Below are 12,377 nucleotides of genomic sequence, written 5' to 3' on the forward strand. Positions count from 1 at the left end.
GGGCAACTACTATAATGAAACCTACTATAATCACCTCATAAAAATAATAGAGTTTCACAGATGTGAGCTGTGATTTAAGGACTGAAGAGCAAATATTTGGTTTGCCATAAACTGTTCACATACATAATTTATTGTTTATTCTAAATATGTACCAAATATGAAAGTCAAAGAACGTGCCAGGAGCCTATGTATGATAGTGCTTTATATCTTTCTTCCATTTATAACTCACTTCAGAGTTTCAGTCGACATCTGTAGGTTGTAGTTCTTTTCTGTTTCAGGTAACTTAAAAAATTCTACTAGACATGGGTGTTGTCTTTTATTATCATCTCTTATCTGGAATGGAATATTCAAATATTACTGAAAACTATTTTAGACCAACTTCAACCTTGCAAGACAGCAAAATACACTTTAAAAATGATAAATTTCATAAGCCATACATCACAGTTTTTTACCTAAAGACAATAATTCATTGATATATATTAACAGCTGTATACTGGACAGATATATACAATTAAACAGCAAATTAAATATTGATAACATATAAAATAAATACTCTGGTTTGACTGTAGCAATACTACCACTGCTACTACTATAAAATAAGAAAAACTGAAACTAAATGAATCCAGGCAAACTTGAGTCACTACCGGAACTCTCACAGCTTAATTATGATGAAACAATTGTTCTAATTGCTTTGGTTAGGTACAGCAACTTTAGTAACACCCTATACCAAGAATTAGGCGCCACCAGTTTGTGCTTCCTGTCCAGGCTTTTCTGACATTTCCTATCCAACACAGCAGTGTTACTATACAGTAGCTGAGCAACACGGCCTCTCAATTATACATAAAAATATGATATTGGCTAGGGGGTCATCATGCTCGATTATGATACACAGAATCACAGAGTTGTAAATATGCCTACAATAGTAGCCATTACTTAAATGTTTCAATTTAAAACCATATTTACAAGAGGAGCTAGTAATTATTGGCACAGGTGCAAAATGTAGCTGGTAGGAGATACCACATTTTGGAGGAGGGACTGTTTTCCTGTTATGTAATTACTTCTATCTCCAATGGCCTCATAGCAAACTCACAACATTCAAACATACCAAAACAAGTTAGCATCTATACCCTTGTCAAGCCTATATCAGTGTATAGAAAAAGAAATATTGCAATAAGCATGCAAGAGGAGAGGCACTTTCACTCAATAATGTTTTCAAGAGGGTTAACTTGATCAGATGATGAAACATGAGGGAGATACATTATGGAAGTCTTGATGGTAGAAGCCTAATGATTTCTTGTGATTAAGGTATTTTTGGATACTTGAGTTCTTCAGGAATCTTGCCTCCAGGATTAAAATTAAATGTTACAGGATGTTACATCCTCACATATAGCTACTCACATCTCTCTCCTATGAAACTCTCCAGGTGACACATTTTCATCATACTGTGTGCATTTCTCTGTTACTATTAATTATTGGGGGGGGGGAGAGTCTAAGCAGAGAAAACGAGAAATTATCACTTCTTCTCTTCATTTGGACTGGGGAGATCAGGAGCATAGCTTCTGAGCCTCTCCGCTTGAAAGAGAAACTCTTTCTTTCTCCTCCCTTTTCCAGTGGGGAGATCAGAAGCTGATTTTTCTTCTCACCTCTGACTTCACAGTGTAGTGTGAAGTCCAGTCCAAGTGATTGTGGGGGGGGGGGGGGAGGGGATGAGAAGTCCAGTCCAAGAGATGCCCCTGGTAAGGTGTGAGTTAGCTTACTTGTTCATAGTAGTGCACAGAGTAAGCTGCAAACTTGTTCCCAGTAGCTGTCTCTGAGTTGCTCTTTGAAAAATAATCATAGCCTTGACTGACTTTTTGAGTGTTGTGAGTGTTGAACAGGGTGTGCCTGTTCAAATTTGTTCCACTGCAAAACTTTCTTGCCTTCCTATTTAAAACTGTAGCTCTCTTACCTTTATTTCGTGCAAGTGAATTTTGCTACTTGTAACTACGTTTAATATATTTTCAAAATTCTTTACTTTAACACATCTATATACAGATTTTTAATTTTTTTTCTAATGATTCCATAAATAGGATTTCCCTTTATAGAATTATTCTCAAACTGTACCTTTCCATAAGCCCAGCCAAGTTCTACTTTATTCATTGCCCACAGTTCATGGATATTTTCAGCCAGCTTGTCCCTGATTTTCTCAAGATGAAGAGGCAAAACAATCTGTCAGGTAAATAAATGAAGATTCAACAAGTTTCAAGATGCTATGATTTTGTGAGTTTTATTAGATTAGATAATATATTGTAGAATTAATGACAATCATTTTACTAAGAAAAGGTAGAATGATAAAGGTTCATTCAGATATACTTTACATATTTTTAAAACATACCTGGCTAGTGTCAATTGGACAAGGAATAAAATTAGCTTGGGAGAGAAACTGTGTTGTACCAAGCAAATCCCTAATTCCATCAGAATCTCTTTTATATTCTTTTACTGGTTCCAGCTTCATCTTCTCTTTTGGAAGTAAAGCTTCAAAACAAGGCACATAGCCAGCAGGAGGTAGAAACTTGAACTCTCCATGGCGCCCACCCATTAAGAAACGTACTCTGCACAATTGTGAATAAAAAAGTTGAAAATATGTAAGGAAAACCACAGTTTAAAATTCCAGATGAAATACAGATGACAATGAAGGATCTAATCCACTACTGCAGCTTTTAAGATAAAGACATTCCTTGATGTACTACTCATAGCTAGCTAGGAACCCAAAAGTTGAGCTGCAAAAACAATTTTAAAAAATCTTACAAATATTTATTAAACAAAGTGCACTGATATATATTAAAAACATAATGAAAACAACACTCATCAAACTGCATGTGACAGAATAGACCAAAAATGTTTTGACCCTGAGGGGTCTTCCTCAATGGTCAAATTAATGTGTGGAATGCTCTTTTGTACAATATCAAATTCCAAAGGCTTGCTGTGTAGCATAGAAAATTAGAGTTAGGAAAATAATTAAGAATGAATGATAGACAAGTAGCAACCTGCCTCCTAAGAACAAGTGGTTCACCTTGTCCAGCATTTTATTTCACACAGGGGCCAACTAGTTACCTTGGAGGGCCAACAAACAGGGCATAGAGACCAAGGCCCTTCCCTAACATTTCCACTTATATAGGCATTGCAGGAGATTAAAATGTATTTAGGATACTTTAGCAGTAATGAGATGGAAGGGCCTTTATAATACATCAGTGAAAAACTGATCTGAAATGGGAAGACAGAATCAGATACATATCTTTTTTCTAGAATAGCTTTTCTCAAGCTTTTTACTGTTGAATCATAGAATAATAAAGTTGGAAGGGACCTCATGGGCCATCTAATCCAACCCCCTGCACTGTGCAGGACACTCACAACCCTATCGCTCATCCACTGTAACCTGCCACCCCCTAGAGCCTTCACAGAATCAGCCTCTCCGTCAGTTTCAAAATTTCCAAAGATGGAGAACCCACCACCTCCTGAGGAAGCCTGTTCCACTGAGAAACCCCTAAAACATTCTTCAGGCTTCAAAAACCCTAGAAATGATGTCAGCAGGCCACACCTTCCTGCCATACCCCCAGAAGACACTTTCACCAGGTGCTATCACTCACACACTTCCACTGGATTTGTCATCACCAGGCCACTCCTACACAAAGGAAGTGACAGCACAGAAATACTTTCAGATGATTGGGGAACAGAACCATACCAGCACTCTGGGCTGGCTACCAGTTTGCTTTTCTTCACCAAAGGGAGCCTGCAGTGGTAGCCTGCAGAAACAGGGCTGGGCTATGCTTTTCCACTTCCCATGCCAGAAACAGGGCCAGATCAGGCCTATGCTGCTCCATTGTCCCCACCTTCACCCCAATGCCAGAAACAGAGCTGGCCTATGCTGCTCTGTCATGCACACCACCCCAGTGCCAGAAACAGCCCAGTGGCCTACTCTGCCAGGCTAGAAACAGGGCTGGGGCAAGCCTATGCTGCTCTATCGCCTCATCCCTGCAGTTAAGTTAAAACGAGAGTACTTATTTCTCGGGACTCCAATTGCTACCACATGTGATGAGCCTCAGCCAACAAGGATTTGTATAGCTGGGGCAACTCTCCTTCGCACCCCCTCCATCATTGGCCATTGTGGGGGGGGGGGAGGTTGACAAGATTATATATGGCCATATCACCTGACAATTTAAATTATACATACATACATACATACATACATACATACATACATACACTCACACAGAGACACACACATACATACATATTAATTAACTCCCACTCAATTGATGAAAGCCAGTGCCATAGCAAAACCCCGTTCTAGATTATACTATATAGTATTGAGTCTTCTCTGAATAGCATATCAATAGTGCCACATTTATTCCCTTTATTAGTGTCTCAGACAAGCAATTTTTATGACGGAGATTTTCTAGGTAGACACTGATTATAATTTTATAAATTTTGGCAGATTAAACTTGTTTACTTTTTTAAATCAACACTATTATGTACTTAATAACCTGGTCATTAGAGAAGGGCATAATACAATCAAAGTTAATCTGCAAAGTGTAGCTAATATAAAAAACAGTTCTCTACTGAAACTGATCAAACGACTAGTGTTCATCTGAACATATTTTGTTTGGCTTCATCCCAATTGTGTGAACAGATGTGATGGCATCTCCAGCCATTTTACATAATTTTCCCAGGAAGGAGTTCAAGAATATGTCAAATACCTAATATTGTTCTGTGAGACAGTGATTTCCAGAAAGAGTCTGCCCTGCAGCATTACTACTTAGCAGACAACCTGTTCAATTACAAAAAGCACCAGGTGTTTATCTCGAAGATGTTGACTTTTCATGTCAACACATCTGGACTCCTGAGTTTCCTAAACCCTCTTGGCAAATAAGAGAAATGAATCTGTTAGAATGCTAATTTTATTTTTGTCCTTGACTTGTTTCTCAGCACTCAATGACTGTGTATGTTCACATTAAATAAATACAAATGAAGTTACCCCCAAACAATTCTCTAGACAGATGTGCTTGCTAATTGCCTTCGCTGATTGTTTGTAAAGTATAACAATATAGAACAGGAACTGAATGAACCTTTACGTCTCCCACACCATAGTGTAACTGAACCTCTTTTCTTAGGTAAAGTGATTACAGTAAATTCAATAAACACTGGGCCTGCTATCAATTCAAAGCAGATTTACAATACAGAAATGTTTTTATTTTATTTTATTTTTAATTAAACAAAGGGGAAATATATTTTACAGAATTTATAGATTGAAAATCAGCCAGTTCTACAAAGAGAAAATTAATTTTGTTTATGTCCTGTTTTTACAAGAAGTCCTGGGATTCCCCCCCCCCAGGAAAATTTGCAGAATTTTAACTAATTTGACTACAAAATTACTTGCTAATCAGTAGTTAATTTTATTAACTTTTCATGTAGAAGAAGAAGAGTTGGTTCTTATATGCTTCTTTTCTCTACCCAAAGGAGTCTCAAAGTGGCTTACAGTCGCATTCCCTTTCTTCTCCCCACAACAGACACTGTGTGAGGTAGGTGAGGCTGAGAGAGCCCTGATCACTGCTTGGTCAGAACAGCTTTATCAGAGCCGTGGCAAGCCCAATGTCACCCAGCTGGCTGCATGTGGGGGAGTGCATAATCAAACCCAACTCGCTAGAAGTCCACACTCCTAACCACTATACCCAAATATCTTAATAGCCCGCAAATATTTTTACTAGGTTGCCTGGACACACTACAGTGTAAGTAATTTTTGACTGCATAAACATTCTAATTCTCCTAGTTTACAACTGTAACATGCCTGCTCCCTGACAGGCACCAGCCATAGGGCTGTAGTTGTAGCTTTTTACAAGACAATTGTAAAGGCTGCTTTAATCCATACATTCATTGAATTCTGCATTTTTGAGCACACACTGTAAATCCACATTATTATAGCCATACTGATGATAAAATAACTGTATTGCTTTGGGAGAAGTAATACAAACTACTTGCAATGCTGAACTTTGATTAAGAGCACAAGAAGAGCCGTACTGGACCAGGTCAAGGGGTTATTTATTAACTTTGGCTGGATTTTGCCTTCATTTACTAATTTCTTAATTATTTTTTATTTAAATTGAATGATTCTGAAATGGAACTGAAAAAAATGATATTAACTCTGGGGAGAAGTATCAATTAATGCCCAAGTGATCAGTGAGATGCCAACTTTGACCTCTTGTTGATGCTACCAAGAAAGATCTGTTAGTGCCAAATGTTGCACTATATGCAGACACTTGTTCATTGATATATGACACAGATCAAAATATTTTCACATTGGTCATGAAAAAATGCATCAAATAATAGTAACTTCAATAAATGCTAATCTGGGAAAGATTCAAGCAAATACAAAATTCTGTATTTTATTGTCCATCCAACTAGGACTCACAGTTTTGATACAAAATTGGTTTTCTTTTCATGAATGACAATTGCGAGTATCTCAGCAGTGGGACACAATAACCCTGGATAACATTAAGTGGTATTCAATATACAGAGGAACAACTTACTTGACACCTGCTGAGAAGCTCACCACAGGAAAAAAGAGTCCATCAGTGTTGAAGTTTTCAAACATTCCTTGTACTGGTTGTCCATTAATGCGGAAAGAAATACTGGGTGCCCCTAAATCCAGGCAACAGCTGACGACATCATCAGAAACTAGTAAATGCTGATTGACAGATGCAACAGCTCTAGATATTCGACCTAATAAACAAGCAGTCATAAGGTTTTTGCCAGCATAACCCCATTAGCATTGAAAAGAAACGTTGTTGGCAAACATTGTGAAGCTTCCAATATATTATTTCATTTCAGGCAGAGAATATGACATTATCTCTTGATCTTACAATAGTTTTTAGTTGGAGAGACAAACACATAAGAAATTCTTAGTCTCAGCCCACTCTGAAAAAGTTTCCATTTGTAGTGATACAAATGCCTAGCAGATAATTTGTTTGACTGAATCAATCAGTCAAACCTCTGCAGAGAAATCTATCCTGTGAGGTGTACTCTCCAAGTCATAAAGTGTAGTGAGATCCATTATGGTGAAGTATTGGCACCATCCCCAGTAAATCAGGAACTTCTGGCAGACATATGTCTTCGTCATTGGCCAAATGAACAAGATAGTGAACCAATTCCGGCAAGGCCAAAGAGGGGCTATTAGAGTACTCTCCAAACCATCCTTTAACTTCTTGGCCACAATTTTGGTCAAAAAGGGAAAAGGGGAATGCTTAAAAGAGTGCAACTCTCCAAGGTATCTGTAAAGACATCTACAACAAAATAAGTGTTGCTGCCAGCCACGGAACAAAAAATGGGGTGTTGGTATTTTCTTGTGTATTGAACACATCTATATCTGGAAACCCCCAGTGCTGGAAAATAGGTTGTATGTGATGATCCCTTAGTGACTACTGGTGATTGGACGGATATACACAGCCGAGTATGGCTACTTGCACATTCTCTACACTAGCAATGTGAATTGCCTTCAACGAGGCCCTGTATTTCACCACCCAGTGACATGCAGCTGTTGTAACCAGTGCAATCATATCCCTGGATTGTTATGTATGAAACAGACCCTGGAATGTAACCCGTGAAAACCAGACCTTTGTACTTTATTCTATGGAGCCAGAAACCCTGGATCAGCACCTATGACAACAGACCTCATTGTGGAACAAGAATATCACTTATGTGCTTCTTCAATCAAGACTCAGGATTTTGGACATTTGCTCTGGCCTAGACAAAGCAAAGTCAGGGCAACATTTTCTAGAGAGCATCAGTGAAGCTTAGAATGACTGACTGACCTCTCACTAGCTCAGCATCTCTGCATCTGTGGGAAACACGAGCACATCGGCTACAACTTCAAAGAACATTCTCCTTCCTGACTCCCCTCTCCACTACACAGCAGATCTCAGAAGTTCTTTCTCACCTCTGAAATCCCCTCCTATCCATCCACATCATGCTAGCTTGCCAAAAGCATTATTGCTCTATATGGTCACCTAGATCAAACCAGGTCCAAAGTTACCCAGATTATTCTCTTTGATGATCACTTTGATCCTGGCCATGCTGAATCAATCACCCCTTTGGTCATCACATCAAAAGGGCACCTGCACCCCTTTTGTCCAAAAGACTTTTTACCACATATCTGTCCAAGGAAAAGGGTATAAAATACATTTCATTGGGGTCCCCAAACTGCCTCTCTAGTAACTAGCATCCCCTGGATGGATCCTATCAGATGCCTAAGTGAATGCAGGTCATTCCGGTTGCTTTGAATCCATCTACACTTGCAATTTCCTAGATAGCTAATGATATCATCTTCACTGACCTTTCCCTCCTGAAACCCTTGCTATTTCCCATCTTATTTTCCCTGTCACATATGCAGTATGATTGTTTAATGTCTGTCTATATCTTATTTCTTAAATCAAGCTACAAATCATATTTTAAATTGTATTTGTTGTCTGCCTTGGATTTCTGAAGGGCTTAATTACCTTGTAAACTGTGCAAAGCAGATCCTGCTAGTTATCCCCCTTTTGCAAAGCCATATTCCCCAAATTCTTTTATCAGAACTTTGGGGATAACACTGTGGCCTCTAGATTTCATTGTCTGGAACCCATGCTGTTTTGCATGTTTATATCAACATGACCCAAATGTCTATCTGGATGAAAACAGTCCCTTGTAAGATATTTGTGAAAGAGCTAAGGACATATTGTCTGGCTCTTAATTTAAAAATTGTAAGTACTTTCTTTTCTAAGGGTGACTAAGTCCCCTGAACAGAGAGGCCTTCACAATGAGACCTGTCTGCTTCCTTATGCCCCCCCACAGGGCACTCTGCTCTGCAGGTATGAATCTACTGAGGGTCCCAGGGCCCGAGGAGGCACACTTGGCCTCAACCAGGGCCAGAGCCTTTTTGGTCCTGGCCCCTACCTGGTGGAATGAGCTCCCAAACGAGCTGTGGGCCCTGTAGGGGGTCTCTGAGTTCTGAAGGGCCTGCAAAATGGAGTTCTTCCACCAGGCTTTTTGTTGAGGCCAGGCAGAATGCCTTGGGGTATGTGATCAGGTTCCCCCCCCCTCCACTCCTGTGTACAGTGCTAGACTGTATCGGGAGCCATTCATTAACTTACCTGCCAACCTAATTTCATTCCATCAGCACCAAGACTGATGTCTGGAGCATGGGGAGGGACTTTTTTGGGTTACACTGGAAACCACCATCCTGTGTGTTGTTAGGGTTCAATTCTATCCTATGGTATATTATATTATTTTTCCCCTTCTGTAAATCGCCACAAACAAGCTTGCTGGGAATAGTGGTCTAGAAATTTAAACATAAATAAATACATAAATAACAATAATAATCAACAAGAACTAGCAAAGACTCAGACAAGGGTATCATTCCTGTTCCTAAATATGCATGAGAATTGAAGCATTCTCAAAACTTAATTTTCACAGAAATTCCAAATTGAAAGTTTTTACAAGAATTCCAGTAGAACAGCACCCAGTATAAACTGTTTTCAAGATAATTCTTCAGAAGAATCTATTATTACATCAGTGTCCAAGGGTTCATTGAGAAACTTACTTAACATTTGTGCATATTTAGGAACAGGAATGATGCTCTTGTATGAGTTTCTGCTAGTTCTTGTTAATTATTATTATTATTTTACTCTGCTGTTTATCTTTTTGGAAAGTAGAGTATTAAATATTCACTCTGGTAGATAGACATATAATATGGGTGCAACTGCCAGGGTCAGGCAGGAAGGTTGGAGGCCATAGAAATGATGAGGATGGTGTTAAACATTGATTCTATAGGAGGTATCAATTCCATCTCAACTTCCCCTATGATGGAGAGGCAGAATGAAGTGCTAGAACAATAGATGGTGCCACAATTACTTCCTCAACTTGATAAACCAGCTCTGGTTCTAGAACCAAGCACAAACAATGAACTCATTGGTTTTCTCTCTATGTTTAGTTTTGGCTTCAGCCACCATTGCTGGTAGTTCTTACATACACCTTGGAACCAACGGTGATGAAGAATGAGAATGGTGTTGCTATGATTTGGATCTCAGCATTAATCTAATGGATACCAAAGACAGTTGCTCAGTTATTGTAGTAATTTTTTTCAAAATATCAGTGCACGAGAAAGCTTTCTCCCACAATGCCTTGAGCCTCAAGGCACTTCATGCCTTCAGTGGAAATTGTTGACATGGTCTACATGAAGCAATGTTGTGTTCCTCACCCAAGCACAAGAGGTAATACTCTTATTCTTCCTTGCACATCATCTTAATGGCACAACAGACATTTTCTTAAAAAGAGCATTTTGAGACAAATCTAAGCACAAGAACAGGAAAGTGAGATAGGACTCATAAAGGCCTTTATGGCTCTCTACCTCAGCCCTCCTTTCTGTCCATATAGTCCCCCACCCAGCCGTTTTTTAGCAGCTGAAGAACTCCAATCAGAGAGGAAAACAGTTATTTATAGCATTGGAAGTAGAGAAACCTAAGTAGAGAATCCTAAGAACAAATGCTAAATTAACCAATTCTGACAACAGTGAAGATGGAACTGAGGGAAGGAGGCGCAGCTCCCTTGAAGCAAATTCAGAGAGAAAATGCACAATGGTAAGAGTCTCCCCCTAGCGACCTATTAAGATAATGAAAACTTTGTCCACAGCTGGTTTACTTATAAGCAGTCCCAATATATGCCAGGACAGAAGACCAAAAATTAACTCATATTTCCTACATATTTTGTTCACTCAAGAATAGTGTTTAACCTTTTCAGTCACCTTGCAGTGGCAGTACATACTTATTGTGTAATCTGTCTTCCAAGATTTCTTTTGTATTCTGTTCTTTCCAATAAATGAACTCCAATTACAAAGATGCTTGTTTGTCCTCAAAGGAATAAGTTTTATCTAACTATAGATTTAAGCCAATTACTATTAATCCATAAAATCATTAAAAAGTGGATTTGCCTTTTTTTATCTCACATCCCATCAGTGAGTAACCAGTAGGCAACCAAAGGCAAGCCCATATGGAGGGGGAAAGCACAATAGTCTCTGCAGCATTGTTCTGCCCTTGCACCCACCCTCCCCTCTCCATTTCCTGCGGCAAGTATCTTTTCTTTTAATGGCACGGTCCACATTGCAGTGTGACCATGACGGTGCATTGTGTCCATCAGTTCTGCAGGAGGCTTCATGAGAGGCTCCCCCTGTAGGTCGAAGGAGGAGCTGGGCCCGAAAGCCTAGCTCCTCCAATTATGCACAGGGCTAGCCTGACCTAGCCCTCACCTGCACCGGTCACAGGCCCACGGAAGAATCCACGTTTTGTTAACACAGGTCTTCAGACGGCTTAGTTTGGGCCAGGCCTCAGATGGTGGCGACGTCGAGCATAATTGGGGATTCTCCCCAAAGCCCTGTCGCTACCATCATGGGCATTCCAGCCTGTGCATAATCGGTCTCTGAGCCTTGGATAGACTCTTCCTCCCAGGCCTGTCATTTGTCCACCACTTAAATTTACCATCCCGGGTTGGGACACGACTGGATCTGCCAATTCCTCTCCTCCCCATGTGAGACCTGTGTGATATGCATCTTTTGCACCCCATGGGGCATTGCTGCTCTAGCTCTGCCCTTATTACTTGCCCTCAGGATTGGGGGCTTCTGGAGGGTGGAGCTTTTGGGCCTGCTCCTGGTCTTATCTCCATAGTGCCACACTGGCCTGCCATCTCCTCTTCTTTGTAGATTTCAGCCTCTCCTGCATTCCACCATATACTGAGTGTGCCCTTACATACCTGTCTTGGTGTTACCTAGGACAGGTAATATGTTATCAACAGGGACAACATCCAGATTTGGGCCATTACCAACCCTTCTCTGGCCCCATGGGCCCCATGGTCTCCCCCATGCAGTTTAGGATGGAGACAGGAGCACCACCTCTGGACACTTTCACTATACCTCTTCATTCTCTGTTTCCCATACATTTTACTATGATATTTAACATTTATTTTAATATATATCAAATGTACTTTTATAATCCAAAAGCATTACTAATTATAGGTATAGAGAAATACTTTTGACTATAGATCAGATGGCAGACCGTCACACAAAGGAAACCCATTATCGTTTTTCTTGTTATTCAGTTTCAAATATTATGCATTTTTAAATTGTTCTATTTTCCATTTGATTTAACACAACAAACAGTAATCATACTGGAGGCCCATGAATTTAAAAAGTGTTTACATTGGAGTAACATTCAGTGGTTTGTAACCAAATGGCTCAAACAAAGCAAAGAGACTAATATAATGTATTTTAAAAGCTCGACATAAGGTATGGCATTCATCTAATAACAGAGTTGCAATGG

At 39.6% G+C, this 12,377-nt stretch overlaps 1 protein-coding gene across 1 annotated transcript in view; it reads right to left on the reverse strand.

Moving 5' to 3' along the window:
* RYR3 (ryanodine receptor 3) overlaps window positions 1–12,377 on the reverse strand; it is a 367,896-nt gene that overhangs the window by 222,905 nt on the left and 132,614 nt on the right. The window contains exons 19-22 of the mRNA XM_077322945.1: window positions 6,564–6,756; window positions 2,375–2,591; window positions 2,104–2,208; window positions 230–333 (exon numbers count right to left, since the gene is read on the reverse strand). Coding sequence (XP_077179060.1) covers window positions 230–333; window positions 2,104–2,208; window positions 2,375–2,591; window positions 6,564–6,756 — 619 coding nt within the window. The remainder of the gene's footprint in view (window positions 1–229; window positions 334–2,103; window positions 2,209–2,374; window positions 2,592–6,563; window positions 6,757–12,377) is intronic.

This window comes from Paroedura picta, chromosome 2 (genome assembly GCF_049243985.1).
Source record: "Paroedura picta isolate Pp20150507F chromosome 2, Ppicta_v3.0, whole genome shotgun sequence".
Lineage (NCBI taxonomy): Eukaryota > Metazoa > Chordata > Lepidosauria > Squamata > Gekkonidae > Paroedura > Paroedura picta.